Here is a 21,472-nt window from a genome sequence, read left to right as displayed (position 1 = left end):
TAGACCACATGTTTTATTTTTCAATTTTGCAGTAATATAATCATATTATTATTTTCTGTGCTGCCTACTCCTTTTCAAAAATGGATGATTGGGGTCAGAGAGGTGGCTCAGTGGTTGAGAGCCCTGGCTATTCTTCCAGAGGACCTGTGTTCAGTCCTAGCACACACAGAACAGTTTGTAACTATTAAGTCCAGTTTCAGGAGAAACAATACTTTCTGTCTTCTGCAGGCTCCTACATATACATGGTACGCATGCATACATGCAGGCAAAATATCCGTATACAATTAAATGAAAGGAAACAAGTCTTTAAAAATTCATGCATACATGACATATATATCATGTAGCATCATGTGTATACATATAATATAACATATAATCCATATACATAGTCATATCACCACACACATAGTCATATTACAACATACACATAAATGTACTGTGTCCCACACATATAACACTTCACTACATACTACACCACATACACACCCCTCAACACAATATTCTCACACACATATTGCGCCATATTCATACACTATAACATGCCACACACATACATGCATCATGCTGTACCCATTCACAAAGAATAACATATACGCAGATACCTAGCTACATGCTGGAGCACACTGATATGATATACATATCAGACTGTACTATGCCCATGTATACGTTATAACCATGTCATGCACAGGTCTGTATCATATTACATCAGATACAGGCAGGAAAAAAACAGAAACTGAAAACCCTTGACTCTGCTAGAGAACTGCAGATGGATAAATGACATTCCTTTCTAGGCTATGAACCAAAACATAGATGTAGCTTCACTTTAGTGAGGGCATCTCCAGTTACTGAGCAGCACTGTGCTAGGTGCTAAAATACTGGGGTTGTGAAGGCAGCCACCACATGGTGGGGGAGCACTCTGTCTCCTTGGCTTATAATTGGTGTTTGTGACGCACACTGTGCCTTGGTGGGTCTGTATCAGAGACAATGAGTTCTCACTGCAAATGTTTCCTAGTCTCCTGAGAGGTCCTCACTTTTTTTTTCCTGAAAAAGACTTGCATGGGTCAGGCTTCTCTCTAAGCCCTTCAGGGACTTCCATTCTTTTTTAAGAACCCAGGACAAAGCACTGTCAGCCACTAGACCCTTAGGGCTCAAGCACTGAACGAAATTATCTTAGGAAATAGTCATTATCTCTTTCATTGCTAATGGTGCTCTCTGCAGACCCTCTTCCCTTTGCAAAGCACTTCCTTTATTGAAATGGAGTGAAGGATGGGGAATCATTAGGTCTAATGAGACCGGAAAGCAGCAGAGAGAGACAGGGCTTCCCTGGGAGAGAGCACGCGACCCCCACCACCCACCCTCCCCCCTGTGTCCCCGGCCCTGTGGATGGGGACTGGTAAGAAGGTCAGGGAGACTGTCAGCTCTGCCTTCAGCCAATTGTGAAACACCTCCTGTCTCAGCTCTCTCACCCCAGGAGCAGCCTTGCCCTTTTCCCTGGAGATGCTTACCAAGGGCCTTCTCCGCAGCTAGCCTGCTTCTTCACCTTTGCACTCTTGCCCGTCAAACAGCAGCCATCATTTTTTAAGTCAAGTCAGACCTCCACATACCCGCAAATTAAACCCTCAGTGACTTTGACTGGTCCTGCCAACTCCAATACCCTACCGTCTAGCTCCTGGCCCTTTTGGTGGCACCTCAGGCTGCTCCCTACCTCACTGTCGTCCCATGGGTTTCCTGTCGTTAGGATGGCTCAGATCTCCTCTTGGCAGTCTGTTCTGTGTTCTTGGAACATGCAGATTCCAGATGTGAGCAGGGCCCAGGCCTTGAAATTCAGGTCCTGGCTCCAACTTCCCTTCCTCAGAAATCCCTTCTGGCCCCGCTGTGTGTGGTGGGTGGTGATCGCTTCCCTTTCTGGGCACATTCTGTAGATTGACCCTGTTTTGTTTTCTTTATAGCACTCACTGCCACCTGGATTCTCTGGCTCATTTGTTTGATGACTTGTTTACTCTCTGCTCTGTCACCTGTAATGTCTTGTAAGCATCTTGGGAGCCGGGATGCTGCCTGTCTTGTTAACTCTACATCATCCACGCTGGCATCTGGCACATGGAGGATATTAGATGAAAACTCTAGAATAGAAACCCAGTCTCTTCAAAGTTGACTTTTTCTTCTCACGATGGGGTCGGAGGTGCTTTCTGTTGCAAATGTGATCTCTTCCTTGCTCTGAAGAGCCCCAGATGACTCATTAAGAGCGTGCATGTACGTGTGTGCCTACTGCCTGCTCACCCATACACGGAACCATGTCTTACATGCTTGCAAGCATGCATATCAGGGAGAGGATAAAGTCACAGCAGGCAGGATTTCACACTTGGGCAATGGGTCTCTCCTGTGGAGAGAAATAGGCTGGTAAGCTCCCCATCTAGTAGATGTGAGCCCGTGCCCAACTCTCAGAGCCAAGGAGAGGGATGCCGGTTTTGATGATTATTTCAAAGGTCTGGGAATAATATTCTCTGATAAAATGAAATGAAAAGATAAACTGTTGGCTTCATCCCTCGGCCTCATTGATTTTTGACTTCTAATGGGCATTGAAAGGGACCATCTAGTTACTGGAAGCCTCAGCTCAGTCAACGCTTAAAAAAAAGGACCAAGAGGGATTCAAACTAAAGCCAAACTGGATTCTGAAAGGGAAAAAAAAAAGAAGAAAGAAAAAGGAAGGAAAGAAAGGAGAAAGGGCTAGATCATGCTCACTTACTGAACACTAGCTTAAACTTCCAAATTACTTTTCTCTTGATCTGGGATCTAAACCAGAGGTGGTTTGAAAGACATTTGGTAAATGAGTCCAAAGCTGAAATGAACCATATCTTCTAAACCAATTGAACCAGAACCACTCCGGGACATCAAATTATTAATGTTTTCCAAACCAACTCTCTCTGAAGCTCTACAGCGGTGCTGTATAAACGGAAGCGCTAACCTATCATTTCTTCTACTTCTCTTTCCAAGAAACCCACCAACATGTAGCACCTCCCGCACTGCACTGCAGAATGTGGGCTCTTGGGACCCTCTTCATTGTCACGTGTCGGGGAGAGGTGCCACTGTTGTGGATAACCCCATGTCATTGCCCCCTCTAATTCCATGTAATGAGGAAGGGGGAGTTGACTGTCTGAGGCTGAGAACATTTAAAGAATAGGCGAAACAAAGGAAGAGAATGTGGAGGAAAGCAAAGGAAAAGAGGATCCTCCCAAGGCAAATGAAAGCATCTCTGATCACACATGGGCTCGGTTCTGAGCTCTGCTCTGCATGAGTCCTGTCTCCTCCACAGTGGCACAGGAATTCATCTCCCTAGAAGGCTAGAATTCATTCCTGAGTGGTGCCCTCTACAACTTTAAACCATTGTTTTCTTTCTGTTGTTGGAAATCTGAGTCATATAGAAGGAGACCCCAAATCTCCACCTCTCAGATGTCTGGTCCTGAGCACAGCCCACCTTAGCCATGATTTCTCAGGAAGTAATGGGGAAACCACGGGAGAGGCATGTTAACTTGGAATGTGGAGGATTGACATGTGCCTGGTCAGGGCTGCCTGGAATAGTAACTGTCTTTTAAGAAAAGGAATGTGCATTCAGGCATTCAGTCTACCAGTACTTGGATCTTGTACTTCTTGGCCACCATATCCGTGAGAAATATGTCTGTGGTCTTTATGAATCACTTGATTATCTGCGGATGCAAAAGAGATTCACTGGAGAAACCAAGGATGCGTCATTCTTACCCATAAAGGGTTTCTCTCGGTGGTTCTATGGAAGCATGTTGGTCATGTCATGACAAACGTCAGGCAGGGAACTAAAAGGGTAAGCCTCACAGGAGGAGAGTCTAAGGGGAGTCCAAGGGGAGAATCTGCAAGTTAGGTGATCAGAAGAAGGAATAGAGGCCGACTCCGCAGCGCTCTGTCTTCATGCTCAAAGAATGCTGGAGCCATCTGAAGACATGGTGGGTCCACCCGTGAGGGGAAAAGAAGGAAAGATCCTCTCAGGGTAAGGGAGAGAGGAGACCACTTCCCAAAGCTGGCAGCCCTCCAGGTCCAGACACATGGGGAAAGCCAGCCCCAGGAGTCGCCATAGCTAATGGAGCCCCCAAGGGAAGCTTCGCCTTTCTATACTAGCTGCTTGCTTCTCCTTTCTAAGGAATTCATTGGTGCTGTTTAAGAAAACCTCCCCAGCCTGGGACTTGTGAGGAACTGTCCAGGTTTTCCTGGTGGACGGGCTCACTGGTGTGCCCTAGCCCCACTTACCTGACATATATAGCCCACTTACCTGCAGCTAATTAGCCAGGCCTCAGTGTGGAGTCCCAAATTGCCGTGTTAATGATGACAACCCCCCCTCCTTCCCCGAGAAGTGCTGAAGTGCTGATTTTCCTGCTCAGCATGAGGGACTTCAGTAAGATCTCTTTCCAGTGCTATAATTTGATTCCTCCATGGGAAGCTGCTTTGGTCCTAGCTCACTTAACACTAAATCTTTCCATAGATACTCTCATTACTTAATCTTTGCAGGCCCCGGACCATCCAGGCCTCTTATTTATTTATCTAGGGCCCTGTTTATTTCCCCGTTGTAAATTACTCCTGGCTCCTGGCAGTCTGATTGCCTCAGTGATAGACTAATAGCTAGGAGCTTCTGCACATGCCTCTTGCGATGAAGCAAATGATACACTTAGCTTATGGGAGAGAAAGACACCCTCCATTTATTCCAGTAGGGGGAAGAGTCCTCAGAGGAAAGGGTCAAATCACTTACCTCATAGCTGCTCGTGGAAGTCAGTGTAATTACTGACAGAATTATGTGAAACAAATCATCCCATCTATAAATCAGACTCTCTGGTGCTCCAAGGCAGAAGGGGAGTTCTGTTGGTTTGCACAGGCTCTGCCTCTCACATGGGGTGGGGTTTCTAAAATAGTGTGTGTAGACAGGAGGTTGGCTAAAGGGGTGCACCCTTCACCAGCTCTGAACCCTTACTAAAAATGTGCAAATATAGTCCGAAGGCCTGTCTAGTCCCCTGTCACCTGTGATTGGAAAGCTTATTGGAGCACGGTCAGTCATTTACATATTTGCAGTGGCCTGTCTGTGTGCCGTGGCAGGGTTCTGACAGAAACCATATAGCCCCCAAGGCTGCAAATAGTGACAATCTAGCCTATGTAAGGGGTGATGGACCTTACTCCACCAGTAAAGCCTTGGTAGCTCTTTGATATGGAGATAGAGAGAGAGGTTAATAGGGACCACTCATCTGGCTTTCTCTTCTTCCAGAAGATTCAATCCCCCGTGGAAGAACTTGGAAGGTCTCTAGACCAGTTATACCTCATCTTGTCACTGTAGTATCTTCTCATTGTGGTATCTATCAGCCACCGACCTGATGGCCTGGTGGGTGCTATGAATCTGTTTGACAGAAGAGAAAAACAGGCTCTGCTTACTCATACAGAACTGGGATTCATATCTAAACTAATTCATATCTTAACTAGCTCTGAGCTCTAACTTATTGCAGCAGTATCTTCTGTTTCCCTGGGAAAACAAGAGAACAGGCTTTGGCAGTAGGGGAGAATTGATCTGAACTTGGCCTCCCTGCAGGAGAGCTGCTGAAAGGGAGCCCAGGAGCAGCCAAGTCAGAGGACAGAAGTGCAGGGATCTTATTTTACTCAATCCGCACTCACTCTGGGGTGGAGAGTGGCGCAGGCCCAAGAGTTATGTTATCAGTGTTGGGAAACACAACCAGAGCTTGTCACGCAACAACACAAACCCAGAGAAGGTCTGGATGATAGAGAGCTTATTCGTGGCTTTCTTAGCCCGTGTGGTGAGGTTAGCTGAAGTGAGAATGTGGTCCTTGTCACTTCCTTGTGAGCTCTACAGCTGAACCAGAAGGTGGACCATGGCTCTCAACACCCAAGAAACACTTCTCTAGGCTGAGGTGAAAGGAGAGCTAAGAGGATTCTCTGAGATGTGTCCACAACCCATGGAAGTCACTGCTAGGTCTGTAGCAGCTATAGACGGAGGTTCTGAGATGAGAGCCTGGGTGGGACTATGATGAAAACCAAAGCAAAACAACAACAACAAACACACAAACAGAACCAGCGCAGCCATGTGGTGGTAATGGCCCAGAAGCACCAGGTGTTCTTAACATCTTGGCCTGCAGAATCTCCTTAGTGCTCGTCTTTTGTATGGTGGTTTTTCTGTTTTGTTTCATTGAAAAGAAAGTGAGGTCCTAGACTGATGATTTGCTCAAGCTAATATACACATGATGGAGGTGGGACGCCAACATGGCTGATTCCTTGACTGCTTGCATGCTAGGAGCAGAAGCTAGGAAGAGTGACAGACATGTGGTTACCTTAGCTCTCTTATGTAGGCTCAGAATTTGGCGTTTTTGTGTCTCCGTGGCCACTGTGTAATGAATATGACATCAGGCAGAGATGTTATGGTTATCTATTAAACTTACCTGTTGTCTGGCTTGCAGTAAGACCCAGGCAAGCTCCACTTTGTCCCCTCCTTTCTTGCCAGCAATGATAGGACACAAGCCCAAGTGTTCCTTTCAGTGCCATAACTGCTCTTTGTCCTGTGCTGAGCTGCGTGGCAGGTGAGAGGCTTGAATCCAACCTCGGCTGCTTTCCTGTATGCTAGATAGCAGGCAGAAACAGCCCAAGCAAAACTAGACAGAGAAGACCTATCCATGTCACACTTGTTTTAAAGGGAATTGAATTCTACCAGTTCAGTCTCCTCTGCTGAACCTTCAGCTCAGGAGTGCTAGGCAAGCCTGGGCTCTTGCTACCTCTGGACTCTGGGGCAAAAGCATAAGCATGTGAACAGACCACAGTACAGACTTGCCCTCTCCCCTTCCTTGCCCTAGATATAGACTCACCGACTACGTCCATGCCTCTCCATGCTCTTGCTACTGACCACCCTCCCTACCCAGGATGCCCAGCCTTCTCTCTCGAGACATAGCCACGCTGAGCAACAGTGCTGTGTGGATTTTAAAGAGTGAGGCTTGCCGGTGATAGGGTTACTGCAAACCTGAATGGCAGTAATCCTTACAAAGCACTCAACATTGTACCTAGTGCTCCGCAAATGGTAGCTGTGCTTACACAACTCTTGGGGCTCAAAGCCTCCCATTCAGAGAAGGGCCGTGTTGTGGCCACCTCACTTGACAGAGATTCTTGCTTCCATCTGTCCATGGACTTCTTCAGTGTGGTCATCAGAACCACCTTGGTGACACCTTCTTGGTAGCTTTGGCATTATTTCAGCACACTGCCGTTCATCTTTGGTGTTACTAAACAAGATGGTTCCTGTGTTTCTGCATTCTTCTCTCAACAGCACAGTGTATCACCAGGCTGTCTCCTGGGTAGGCTTTGTACAGAGTAGCCAGTAGCCTGACTAGGTAAAGCAAGGCGTGTAGAGGAAATCAGACACTTGTGGTTCTCATCTTTGCCCATTTATTTATTTGTTTTTTTTCTTCTTCTCAAGTGAGTGTATGTGTGGTACACATGAATGTGTGCTTGCATGTTTTTATATGTGTGGATGTACATGGGTGCACAGGTACGTGTCTCTGCAAATGTGTGTGCGTACAAGCATACCTTCCTCTGTGTGTGTGTGTGTGTGTGCGTGCATGTCAGTATGTGAATATGTGTGTGCCTGTGTGTGCCTGTGTGTGTGTGTGTGTGTGTGTATGTGTAGGCCTAAGGTTGGTGTCAGAAATCTTTCCTATTTTACCCTATTCTTTGAGTCAGTGTCTCTTGGTCAAACCCAGAGCTCACTGATTCAGTCAGTCTTAGTAGCCACATTGCTCTGGGGAGCCTTTCTCTCTTCCTTCTAAGGCTGGAATTTCAGATGGGCCTCCGTGCTCACCTGGTATTCACTTAAATTCTGAGGACTCAAAGTCCAGTCCTCTTGCTTACAGGGCAAGATTTTTGAGCCCTCAAGCCAGTCCCTGCCCTAAAGAAAGAAACTACCTGGGCCAATCCCAAGGTGAAATCCTGCTTACAGAGGTAGTGCATTTGACCTTCACCATCTTTTAAGAAATGAATTGGTTCTACTTAAAACTAGAGTTGATGGAACAGTTCAAGTTTCTTGTCTCACCCAATGCCCCAGTGGTAGCATCTCTGAGCTACATCCTGGAACTCTTTCACAGGGCAACCCCAGTGTTGCACTGCCCACAGGCTCCCTTCTTGGTTACCTTGTAGTGCTTGAGGCCTTTGTGTTTAGGGACACTTCGTCTTCCAGTGGTGTCCCAATGATCATTTCCACAGGGCAGGGCTCTGGCAGCTTAGGTGAGGAAACAGGAGCCTCATGGGCTCTGATCCCCTTGGCTTGCTTTGGAAACCAAGTGTCTGATTGGGCTTGGGCAATGTCTACTGTCCTTCTACATTTGAAAAGTAGGCAGACATTATGGTCTCCCTCCTAAAGCACAAGGTGCCTAACAATGTAAATACCTTCGGGTGCTCTGATGCAACCTCAAACCCATTGGGTTCGAGGTAGAGAAAGCATGACTCATTCCCCTATGGGAGTCTATGTGGTCTGCTCAGCTGCACAGAACATCCTCCATCTCCATTCCTGGTAAGCCAAAACCATCATTTGGATACAGGTGTAGAGAGGTATAGAGAAGACCTCATGCCAGCATCCCTGGCCCATCTCTGGAAGCCCAGTGCCAGGAGGAACTATATCCTCTGGGGTAGGGACCCTTCAGCCCCCTGCTTAGACCACGGTAAAATAGGCCTTCCATGGAGGCTGAAGTCACCACTATGACTGTGCCTCATGGTCAAGGTTCGCCTGGATATCCCTCTGCCCAGAATCAGTGAAGAAATGGAGGGGTCTGCTTTTACCTAAGACATCTACTGTATTTCAGGATATGTTTTTGTGACCCAGAATCTTCTCCAAGTTTAGGTCCTCTGGTCTCTAGATCTTAGTATCATTATTGATTTGGGGATGTGCTACCAGCTGAACCAGCAGTGGTTCTCTGGCAGGGACCTGTTTGTGGTAAAGACTTGCCAGAAATCTCCTCTTTGATTAATTAAAATCATGAAAACATCCACCTTTCTCTCTAATTTGACGGCCCGAGATTCCCCTGGGCCCAAGACATTCTCTTATGGAATGGTCAGCAGCAGCTAGCTAATGCATTTTCTTCTAGTTGTGTCACAGAAAGGGATTCCATTATTTATTTCAGAAAAAGAATTTCCTGCAGTGTATACATGGATACACACCGCAGAGTGATAGATGGCTCTCAAAGGGTCCTGTGAGATCGTCCAGTCTGGATTATGTAATGGTGCCCAGGGTCAAAGTGTTGCAGGGATTTTGAAGTCCAGCCAAGTTCACAGGCTTTGAGACATGATATGCTGAGACCCATGGTAGCAAGGCCTAGATACTGTCACCTCTGGTGTGAGTCATGCATCCACTGTACAGATGAAGTACCTGTAGAGGAAGGACAATCAACATGGCATGTCCCCTCCTTTCAGCATGGCACTGTCTGTGTGACTTAGGGATCTGTGCTCATTGAGGTCACAGAGCTTGAGAAAAATCAATATCTCTGTCTCTCTGTCTCCTGTCTCTCTCTGTCTATCTCTCTCTTTCTTTCTCTCCCTCTCTCCATCCCTCCCTCTCTCTGTTTCTCTCTTTTACTTCCTCTCTTCCATCCTTCCTTCCTTCCTTCCTTCCTTCCTTCCTTCCTTCCTTCCTTCCTTCTTTTCTTCCTTCCTTTCTTTTTTTCTTTCTTTTGGGTTTTTTTCCTCTGTATAGCCCTGGCTGTCATGGAATTCACTGTGTAGACCATGCTGGCCTTGAACTCAGAGATCTTCCTGCCTTTGCCTCCTGAATTCTGGGCTTAAAGGCATGTACCACCCCACCTGGCTTGCTTGAACGAAATCAAAGACCCATAATCAGATTCCTAGGTGTCACAGTGAAGAAAAGGAGACAGTATAAAGTGGTCCCCAGCTCTCTGTAGATCAGAGTCTTGGGAAGACAGTCCCAATCCCAGGGATCAAGGAGCATCTATAGTCTGCCTCTCAGTTTAGCACTGTTACCCCCGAAGGGTCAGGTGGCCAGGCTTTGGCCATCAGATGATAGTTGAGGGCTTGAAGAGGATGGTATGAGATCATTGGCTAGTGTTCTTTCTGGTGCTACTACAAAATCTCTGGGACTGAATCCTTTTGATAGAAGGAAGGCTTACATTACCTCACAGCTCTCAAGGCTGTGTGGTCCAAATGCATTCTGTTGGCATCTGGTAACTTCAGAAGATGTCATAAGGCCAGACAGAACAAATATCTTAACTGCTCTTTATTGCTATGAAGAGACATCACCACCAAAGCAGTTTGAAGAAGAAAGAGTTTATGGAGGGGGACTTACATGTTTAGAGGGTAAGTCCATGATCACCATGGCAGGGAGGCAGGCCTCACACCAGGAAAACAGCTGAGACAGAACATCTTGAGACACAACCACGAGGCAGAGAAAGGGAGACTTTCAAAACCTCAAAGCCTCTGTCCCAGTGATGTGCCTTCTCCAACAAGGCCGCAGCTCCTAATTCTTCCCAAATAGTTTCATCAACTAAGGACCAAATATTCAAACATGTAAGCCTACGGGGGCCATTCTCATTCATACCACAAAAGCAAGTCAGACACCAGGTGCTTTCTTTCTTTCCTGGCTTCTTTTACTGTTTGTTTTTGCTGGTCCAGAATTCATCTGTAGTTCAAGGGGTTCTGAACTCGGGGCAATTTTCCTGTCTGAGCCTATCCTTTGCTGAGGTTCTCTGTGTGTTTTACCATACTCTGTGTCTTCCTCATCTTATAAAGCCACTAATGCCATCACCAGGCCACCATTATTACAGCCACAGTTTAATATGAATTAGTACCACTCAAAGGCCCTGCCTCCAAATAGCAGCAAAAGGTCATGTTGAGAATCCCATTTCTACTTCCTGGTAAGACTTGCAAACCCATAAGCAACAATGAAAAGCAGGCCTGGGTTTGAATCTCAACCTGGCCACTTTGAGATTGGCCAGCTTCAGAGGGGCCCTGTTTTCTGTGTTTGCTTTTATTTTCAAGTAGGAGATCCTAGCACCTGCCCAGTGGAGCTGTTGAGTGTAGAGCTCGTAGCCTGCACAGCAGTTAATTAACATGGGCTCAGTAAACGCTTGCTATTTTTATCGACTGGCTGGTGGAAAGCAGTTTCCCCTGTCAGAAGTCTCCAAGGCCCAGAAATTTAAAACCAAATTATTGAGCAGTCCCTGCATGCTGGAACTCTGCTGTCTTGAAACAATAGAAAGTGGGACTGCCGAATGTTTATTATTTTCTAAGAAGTTATTTTTCACCTTACTAAAAATGAATGCTTGGTTTGGGTTTCCAAAGGCACGTAGCTGCTTTCCAGAGACTTCTTGTTAGGCCAGAGTTGTAGGAAGCGGTGACCTGTGCTTGGAATGAGAGACCCAGAGAGGCATAAGGGATTGAGTCCTGGGATGCAGGGGCAAAGGCTCTCTGCTGGAGAGGATGGAGAACCCCTGTGGGGACTCTGTTGTCAAGTTCATCTTTGTTCTCATAACCAAGAACAGAACACTGAAACTCAGTCTCCAGGGCATGAGGCCAGGAAGTCGTGTTCCAGGTAAGTTAAGTGCGATTGGCCCTGGGCCAGGTCACTTCTTGATGTTCACAACCCTCTGCTGCTTCTTTGCCTTGGCCTATCTCTAGCTGTACTTGCACAGAGTCACTGGAGAGGGGCTGGGTGGCTGGCCCTTGGGGCAGCAGGACAACATACCAGAAGTTAGCCTGCCTGGGTTTGAGTTCTCTACTGCTTGGGTAGATTTTTCAGGGCCAATGCTGTTTTAATCTTTGCAATGGGCACATTGATAGCTAGCTAGGACAATGACGTGGGGTGCTTTCTGTACTATGTTACAGCACAGCCTGGAACCAAGCAAGCCTCAGGCCATGCTGGCCAATAGCTGTCTTCTTAATGTGGGATTGTGTGGAAAGGCTTTTGGGAGAATGTTGCAGATTCTCCATGTGGCAGAGAGCACACAGATACCTTCTTGTAGAGGAAGACTCACCTCAAAACATTCCTGAGCTTTCAGTAGTTATGGAATAAACCATAACTACTAAGAACAAATTCGTTAAGGCCAGGGAGCCACTGGGGTAAGGCCTCGAAAAGCACCTGAGTGTTAGTGGGGCAGCTGCTAAGTGCTGCCAGTTACTTAGACAAAGCCTGAACGTTCTCTCCATGCCAGTTAGGAGACCACTGTCAGGAGAGGGGCTCTCTTCAGTCAACGCCTGTCTTCTGAGCCACTGCTCAGTGCAAGTCCCTCAGAAACCATTATGATCTAGGTCCTCAGAACATAGATGGGAGCAGATCAGAGCAAATGGCCCATATGGTGAGATTCTTAATGGGGGAGGCATATGCATGAGAAACAGTGAACTATAGGGTAGCTGGAGTGTACATGGCTATAAGTACCCTGTGGATGAGCACGAATAGGAGGAGGCTTGGGTAGGAGGTGGAGGGTGGTTTCAGATAGGGCAGTTAAGGAAGGACCTCATAAGATGGCGACCGTGATGAATTGGGCAAACTGAGGAAAGGAGCCATGTGGACAGCTGGGGGAAAAGCAGCATGCAGGAACGGAGGAGTCTATGAGTAAATCAACGGAGCAGTGGAAGGATCTATGTGCTGGGGCTGTTGTAGCGATGGAATGTGATTGAAGTAGACTGAAAGCACTTAGGGTAGAGCCTGGTGCAGAGTGTGTCCTTAACCTCAGCAGAGTGAGTAATGAATCATGGCCACTTTCTGTTTCCTCACAACTCACCTTTCCCCTCCCCCTTCTCTCCTTCTGTCCACCCTTCACTCTCTTCTACCTTGCAGTCCTGGAAGTGGAATCTAGGGCTTTGCTCATTCTAGGCAAGTGCCCACTGAGGGTATTATATACCAGCCTGAGGCAGCCCTCAGAGGGTATTCTGCATGGCTTGTTGCTTCCGACAGCCCTGGAGAGTAGGCAAGGCAATTCCTCTCAGGCTGCACCTCCCCTTGGAAAGGCCAATGGGTCAGGCATTTCCTGAAAGGCCATCCCCTGCCCAGCACTCTAATCTGCTGTCTGCTTTACAGATATGCATCGCCTTCACTAATACTTACAGGTAGGGCTTGATCATACCTGTTTGAAAGATGGCAGAAGTGAGCAGAGCTGGAACAACGGACAGCCCGGGGTGGCCCAGCAGGTGGCTTGCTTTGGTTGGGCTTTGGAGACCGTGGCACAGTATCTGCTGTGGCATGCACAATGAGCCTGAGTCTATATTTCTCCCCTACCCCACAATCCAGCTTTAGGGTGCCATATCAAACAGGTGGCCGTGGAGACAGAGCTATTAGCTGGATTGTAGTTTAACTGAAGTAGACAACTGGCCACTGAGCCAGGATCAGTGCTCCTGACTCAGGCTTGCTGAAGAGAAAGGCTGCCTGGATCCAGAGAACTATAGCCACATTCCATCAGGGAAGGGTGCTAGCTGGGGACAGCCCAGAACAAGACTGAGTCATATGGGTGACAGATCAACTCAGAGAGAATGGGAAGAAGCCAAAGTCCCTTGGTGGTGTATACTTTGGGGCAGAGTAGGGGTGTACCCCCAGGGCCTTGAGGGAAGTTGGCACTTCAGACAACTGGACAAAGCATGGGACCTAGGATACTGCAGCTCCTGCTGGTGACGGTGCCATGGTCCCCTGCCACACCCTGCTTCTTGAGCTTGGAGGGAACGCTTTCTCTAAGGGAGTTGGATTCAAAGAAACCCTTTCCATCCCATCTTCTCTGCCTTACAGTTACTCGGTATGGTTACAGTCTCTGTGGGGAGTCTGAGGGTGGCATTTAGAGGCCTTCCACAAAAATTCTAAAACAATAGGCTAGACTCACAAGTATGTGGTCTGTTTAGATGTCTGGGGTTGCTTTCCCCTGCTTTGAAAGAGAACATCCCAAGCATCTTGATTTGCTAAAAATCTTACCAGAGTATAAATCACTGGGACACGGGTGGGCTCAGGGCTGTCAGGGCTCACTGGAGATGGGTTTAGTACCTCCTCCCATGACCCCTTGCACCTTCCCCTTTGTACCTAAGCTTTGGGAAGACTTAACAGGGCAAAAGTCTTAGAGCCTTTATAGGAAAATTAGCCTGAAAGTGACAAGCCCGAAAGATGTGCACGTCCCTCTGTGGCTCAGGAGAGTAATACCTATATAGTCTCTCCTTACGCAGATAAGGATGAAGTATCCCATCCAATCTCCCTCCCCAGCTCTGAGCCAAAGGCTCATGCGATTGCACTCTGAGCTCATAGCTCATCCTATCTGTGCACTTACTTTGATGCAGTTCTGAGACTACAGAGCAGTAGGGAACTGTGGGAAAATTATAAGGTCAATATTTTTCAGCTGTTCCCCGCTATATGTGAGTCATGAGGGGGAAAGGCAAGCAGAGCCTGACATCAAAAGCCTACATCTGGGATGGGGGCCATCTTCGCTGTTGGATTCCCTAGCTTAAGGCTAGTCTTTGTGCAAAGCAGAGAGCATATAGATGGAGTCGATTTGGTTTACCTGATAATTTCCTTTTCTAAAAATCCGTAGCAACCTGTTTTTCCTCCTTCGTGTCCATCTTCTGAGAATTTCCCTGGGTTTAAGTCCCATTCCTGTAGCTTCCTCCTTCAGAGGCAATGTCCTCATCATGAGATGAATCGTGGATCATTTGGTAGTAGATGTAGCCCATTAAGCCCTGTGTCTCTACCTACAAGGCCATGGCTCTGACTTGATTTCATCCTTAGAGCAGTTTCAGAGAGGAGGGAAGCCAGGCACAGTGAGATTAAGTGACTTCACCAAGTTCACTTGTAGAGATACAGGCTGTCTTCCTTTGACCCGAAGCCTCTGGATCTTGCTGTGTTGACTTCTAGGGTTGTCCGTGTCTTAGGTAACTGTGTCCGTACTTGGCTTTTCTACACAATTCGGGGATATGCTCCTCCACAGTAGACATTCTCTACACAATTTGGGGATATGCTCCTCCACGGTAGACATTCTCTACACAATTCGGGGATATGCTCCTCCACGGTAGACATTCCCATGACATCCAGCACAGAACAGCTTATCCAAATCCACCCAAAGCGGCTGTGGCCCTACACTTACATTCACTTTGCATAATGACCTTGGGGCAGGAAGGAAGGGACCTTTTTTCTCCTGCTCAAATGGGAACATGGTGATCTAGGGCACATCTTAAACATCCTACCTCCCAGTCTCTTGGAGGGCTTGTTACAACAAATTCCTGGATTCGGTCCCAGGATGGCTGAGACAGGAGTTCTGGGTGGAGCTGGGGGGCCTTGAATTTCTTTCCACTTTCCAAGGTGGGCAGGGGCCCCAGACTGAGACCCACTATCTTAACAGAAGGCAAAGCAGCATCAAATCCTACCCTGACCGCAGGAAGCTCTGTAAGACTCCCAAGATGTCAGGAGCATCCTCAGTAAAGAATGCCGAGTAATGCTATCCAGTCATGAAAATGTACAGAATGTCACATTTGCATATCTATGCTGAACATCTCATTATAGCGTTTCTTTTCCGAGCACCGAAGCAGCACTCACCATGTGTTAGGCACTGGTTTGCAAATATACACAGTTCCCATGGCAGGCGAGTGTGGTAATCCTTTCCTCAGATTTCCTTCATTGTACAGAGAGGTAGGCTAAAGTCCAGAGACATTCTATAAATTACCTGGGATCACCCAGCTAGTCAGTCTGTGCAGCTGGGCATTAACCCAGGCAGTCTGGCTCCTGGTCACCACATTCAGCCTCTGGGCAGAGTATGGCACCTGGCTTGTCATCAACAAGACTTTCCCATCCCCAGGTGAGCTAAGAATTGCCTGCAGAAGAAGAAAGATGAAACGTTTCTATTTCCAGTTCCTAGGCAGATTAACCATAAATAACAACGATGCATGTTTTATGACCACCACTTGGAAATCCCACGCTTGGCCACCGCTCTGATACCAGTCTGGTTAGCCCAGAGTGGCTTGTTCTCTTTCTACCCCTCTGGCATTGAAGTTTCTCATTGCTCAAGAGGAGGATGCTTGAAAGAGGCCTGTTGGTTGTAGGAGTCCAAGAGGTGAGTTGCGGGTCAATAATAAAAGCAGAGCCACGTTTGTTGCTCTCCCATGCAGAGCCTTGAGAGTCTGTCCAGCGGGTGGTAAGGAGGCTCAGCCTGAGGAAGGACGGTGATGGACAGGGTGGGAGGGGAGCAAATAGTTTCAGCCTGGCCGAGTAACTGAAGGACGGGCAGTGGGAGCATTCCAGCTATGTCATGGGAAATGGCTACGGCCAGGGCTCTGATTAGCTGTCAACCACAAATACCCTGGGACCCTGCCAGGGGTCAGGCAACTGGGGCGCCTCTCGAATGCCAAATGGTTTGCCTTATATTATTGTCAAAGAAGAAGGAGGCGATTTTGAGCGTTATCCCTGGATGTGTGCACTGGCACTGCCAGGAGCTGAGAGATGGTTGGGGATGTGGGAGGGAGAGAGAAGCTAGAAAAATCCGCTTTTCATTCCAGGAAACATAGAGAGAAAAACCAGTCCATGCCACTGGGCCTTGGCATGATCTCAAAGCTGTTTTAGTCACCACCTCCGAAGCATTCTGCCCTTTCCTTCTCTTTCTACAAGGTGAGACATGAAAGTCTCCACCTCATGAAAGCCCTAAAGGGGGGAAATGCTGACCTAGATCCCTCACAGTTGAGGTGGCATGGAACAATAGCGCTTCAAGAGGATGGATGTCACAGGAGAGTCCCCCATGGTTTGCTTGCTTGACGACTTTGGCCTGAAACAGAGCCATGAAATGTGGAAACATCAAATATGATGACAAATGAACCAAATGTCATCCCACATGGACCCCTGGGAGGGACGAGGTGGTGTTCCTTCAACCCATTCCTCTAGCTTATGTCTTTAGAAATGTTTCATTGAGGAAAGGGAAGGGACAGGTTGGCTATTTGATTAATTATGTCTAAAAGGAGGAGAGAAGAAAAACAAATCTCTTAAAACTCTTCAAGGATATTTGGCTAGTAAAAGCCTTTCTCTGAGCTTTTTTCATGGTCCCACAGCAGAAAGAAACCTTTCTGCAAGTTTAGTGGTCACAAGGGTTAGTAGTTCATGCCTTAGGGTTAGATGAGTCAGGTGTGCCCTGGGTAGGGGAAACGTGTGAGCGTGGACAGATCATTTTTCCAAGTAGTGATTTTATTATCACCACACAATGAGGATAATGTTAGTTCCTTCCACTCAGATCATTAATAATCCTTATGAAGTGTTAGGACAGTGATAGACACACTAAAAGAGTCTAACATTTTGGAGCCAGTGATGCTTAAGTTCAACTTCAAAGGATAGAAGACACTGAAAAAACAGAATGTATGGAAGATGAAGGTTGATTTTCTCTGAACTACTCATCTGAAGCTAGGAAGACTAGAGCACATATGGCAGGTGCTCCAACACCCAAGTCAATGTTGTTCTTGTACTGCCATGCTTTGCACTTATTTAAGCCATCAAAGTCAGGTTTCAAACCAAAGGCACATGGAAGAAGAAGTAAAGGGGAAGGAAGGTCATGTGACAGTAGCATTTGAGGGAGGTAACCACATAATGGTCTGTTTATTTCACATAAGCTTAGAGTTTCTGCTGCTTTTCCTAAGCTACCATCTCTGCCTTTTAATTGGTGTGTTTAGACCGTTCACATTTAATGTAATTATTGTTATGTTAAGTCTGTCATTTTAGTTTTATTTTTCTGTTATTTTTTTCCTTTGGTTTCCTTTTCTTTGTCTTCTTAGGGGTTACACAGACATATTTTATAATTCCATTTTTATTCATTTATATTGTCTTAGGATGCCTCTTTTTGCATAGCACTTTTAGTGGTCCTTCTAGACATTTCATTATGTGTCCATCATATTCTATGGGTATCAACAGTTTACCAGTTCAAGAGAAAGTTGGGGACCACACTTTCCTTCACAGTCCTTTACTCACTTCCACTTGGATACAGTCTTAAATACTTCCTGTAAATACTCTAAGAACCACACCAGTTTCATTGTTTCTGTTTCCAGTTCTAAACATAATTGGGATAATCTAATAAGAAGATGCGTTTACGCACAGCTGTACTCTGCCCATTGCTCTTTCCTTTGTCTCTGTCCTAAACTTCTTTTATTCTTTGTTTATAGGATTTGTCTTTTTCATGTCGTGTCTGACTGTGACAAATTCCCTTATTTTTCAATATCTTGAAATTTCTCCATCCTTGGGCTTTATTCTACAGGATATTTTGGTTGTGTGTTTTGAACTAACAATTCTTTTCTCATTGCTCCCCAAAATAAAATAAGATAATAAAAAAATTAATGTGTTGCTTCTTTTATGGTCTCTAAGGAAAAACCTGAAGTCCTTTGAATTATTTTCCCTCTGTAGGTAGGGGATGTGTTTCCTTCCTAAAGTTTTTAAGATTTTTAAAAAATTTTCATTTTTCAGAATTTTGACTGTGACATTTCTTGGCCTAGATTTCTCACAGTTCATGTATTTCTGATCTATTTTCCTTTTGAATTTGTAGGGTTTTGTCTTTTTCCGTTTGGGAATTTTCATTGCTTAGTTTTTCCATTGCTTTCTCGGCCCCCTCCATCTCTCTCTCTCTCTCTCTCTCTCTCTCTCTCTCTCTCTCTCTCTCTCTCTCTCTCTCTCTTGCCTGCTATATGTTGACATGGATGCTAGATCTCTAAGACTCTGGCTCATTTATGTTCTTTCTATTTTTTCTTCTTTATTCAGATTGAGTGACTTATGTTATTCTGTCCTTATTCCCACTATGGAGCCTATTTACTGAGTCCTCAATTTTTGGATATATTTTTCAGTTCCTAAATTCCCATTTTGGCACCCTCTTGAATTCTGTTTCTTTTAGTGTTTCAGTTTGTAGCAAACATGATTTTAGGGCTGGAGAGAGGGCTTATCAGTTATGAACAATAACTCCTCTTACAGAGGAACCAGGTTCAGTTCCCTGCACTCATATGGTAGCCAAACCGCCTATAACTCCAGTTCCAAGGCAGTGATGCCCTCTTCTTGCCTCCAGGGCATTTACATATGATGCTAATAAATCCATGTAGACAAACACACATAAAACATACATACATACATTCATACATACATACATAAAACAAACAGGATGTGCTTCTATTATTCGCAGAAGACTTTTGGCTTCCTTGAAAAATCCACATTTGATTGCCTTTACAGACTTTTTTCTCTTATCAACATTAGGATGAGTGATTTATTATTATTATTATTATTATTATTATTATTATTATTATTATAGTTGAACATTTCAGCTATTATGCTATATAACTCTAGATCTTCTGGATTCTGTTGGCTTCCAACCCTGTTCTGGTCTCCACTGATCTCTGGCATATTAGGATTCTCCGTTACTGCTAAAGGAATAGAGACCTCAGCTCTCCTCTCCACTAGGAACCATGAGTATTTCCTAGCAGGTGATGGCTTTTTACACCTCCCACAGCCTCTTCAGGAAGGAGAAAGCTTCTTCACTGCTAAGCAGTGCCTCCCATCTTCCTGACTCATCCCAAAGGTGATGCCACCCACTCAGACTAGGCTACCTATGTGGTCTTCATGACATCTGGTGTGGGGAGATTCTCTTACTGCCTAGCAGGAGTAAGTCCTCTCCCCCAACCTGGCCTTCTGTGGTTTTATTCAGTGGGGACCTATGCACATTGTCACAGGCAGGTGAGGGTAGAAGTCTGGGCTCCTTACTCATTCTCTTTTGATAAAATTGTAGCCATGTATTTGTGTAGTGTTCCAAGAGTTGAGTGTGTATTGCCAGAAGTCATTTGTTTACTAGGGTGCCTCTTTCCCAATTCTTTTAATAGCAGCTACAAAATTCTCTCGTGCTTCTGTTCATGTCTATCGCATCTGCAGATTGCTTTTTTTTTTTTTCAGCTCTCCTCTAGAGGATATGATATAGAAAGGGAGCAAAAACAACAACAACAACAAAAAACCTACCATGCCTCTCCCCAGGCCCCAGGCCCCAGGCCCCAGGCCCCAGTTCAAGTCAGCTTGCCTTCTTTGCTCTCTCGTCAGGCTTCTTATGCTGGTTTCATGTAATCCCAGGACTTTAACTGGAGCTTGGTTAAATGGTTAAACTAAAAATCTCTATCACCGGCCTGGGGAAGAAAGTTATCCTCAGTGGGTCCCCAGGCACCTGGATGGCTCTAGCAAGGTGGGTGAGACCCTAGACCCTTAAATGTTTTGCACATTTAAGTCTACCTACTGAGTATTGCTCATGAGGCTACTGAAACTTGACATTCGGTATACCATCATTAGTGGAGTGGGAGGTGCTCGCTCTCGCACTGTTGATGAAAGTTACTACAAATGGAGGTAAGCAGACAGCCCACCACAGAGTGGAAGGCCGGGACAGATCACCTTCCACCACCATATTTAGGGAATTCTCTTCTCCTGAAGATTTTAGGACCATATATATAATTGGGCTAGGAAAGTTATGACTAGGATAAGATGATGTTGTGTAGCTGTTGAGGTGGGGAATTAGTCAGGGTCATTAGATGGGTTGTTCTCTCTCTCTCTCTTTGTGTGTGTGTGTGTGTGTGTGTGTGTTCGTGTTCCCACATACCTGCACGCGTGCATGAGATGGGCACCGAGGTACCTGTGCCTACAGGCTCACTGTGGCTTTCTGTGGGCTATCTATCTATCTTAAAAGATGTTTATGTTTTCAGAAGTTTCTCTTTATCATCATATTGATTTGTGAGAGAAAATAAGAGGTAATGGCAGGCATTGGTTTTTCTTTAACCTTCAGAAGAATGACCCGAGCAGCTTGTAATATTGAGCCTGACATTCCTCTACTAAGTTTCCTGAAGTTTCTATGGGCTAATAAATTAGTAAGGTTCTGTGGTTAGAGATATATGAGAAATGCACAGTTAAAATAAGTAACTCAGCTTCTTTGGGCGAATATCGAAGATTCCTTACAGTGCTGTGTATCTTGTGGGTCTGTAGTGTTGTAAAGACTTACCAGAGCCTGGGCCCACTGAGTCAGGAGCATGGTTCCTGCCTGGTGTCTTTAAGGGACACCCAATGGGAAACATGTCTATGGACAAGGTTGACCATTTCACAACTCCTTTTAACCAAGCTGTGGCACCTCCTGTTCCCACCTCCTGTTCCCACTGTACCTGCTCTGAATTTCAGGAACTCTGAGCAGCTTTGTGTCTGTCGCTGCCTTAGTCAGACTCAATGCCCCACAAAGCTTATTTTAAAAGGAGAAGGTCTTAGGATGCTGTCTTGAGTCTCCTGCACCAAAAGCCAAATAGCCATGGCTTCCTAGAGGCACACACTCATAGCAGTCATGGAAGATGCACTATATTAATATAATTCACTTTTCCCACATTCATCCCAGCCCCCTGTACATTAGTGCAGAGTTCTCTGCCCATTTAGGGATTGTTCACATGGAGAAAGTTGATGTTACCTGGGACTAAGTTATGT

At 46.0% G+C, this 21,472-nt stretch overlaps 1 protein-coding gene across 4 annotated transcripts in view; it reads left to right on the top strand.

Moving 5' to 3' along the window:
* Slit3 (slit guidance ligand 3) overlaps positions 1-21,472 on the top strand; it is a 587,543-nt gene that overhangs the window by 124,068 nt on the left and 442,003 nt on the right. Inside the window, exon 1 of one of the 4 annotated variants that reach the window (XM_029484040.2) lies at positions 10,137-11,593. The exons of the other annotated variants lie outside the window; for them this stretch is intronic. Within the exon in view, the coding sequence (XP_029339900.1) occupies positions 11,412-11,593 (182 nt within the window). The 5' untranslated portion in view covers positions 10,137-11,411. Of the gene's footprint in view, positions 1-10,136; positions 11,594-21,472 lie in introns of those variants that run through there. 4 annotated transcript variants of the gene reach the window in all.

This window comes from Mus caroli, unplaced genomic scaffold, assembly GCF_978045245.1.
Source record: "Mus caroli unplaced genomic scaffold, Mus_caroli_1 scaffold_13, whole genome shotgun sequence".
Classification (NCBI taxonomy): domain Eukaryota; kingdom Metazoa; phylum Chordata; class Mammalia; order Rodentia; family Muridae; genus Mus; species Mus caroli.
Note: the sequence above shows the minus strand (reverse complement) of the source record. Positions and strands in the feature narration are given on the sequence as shown.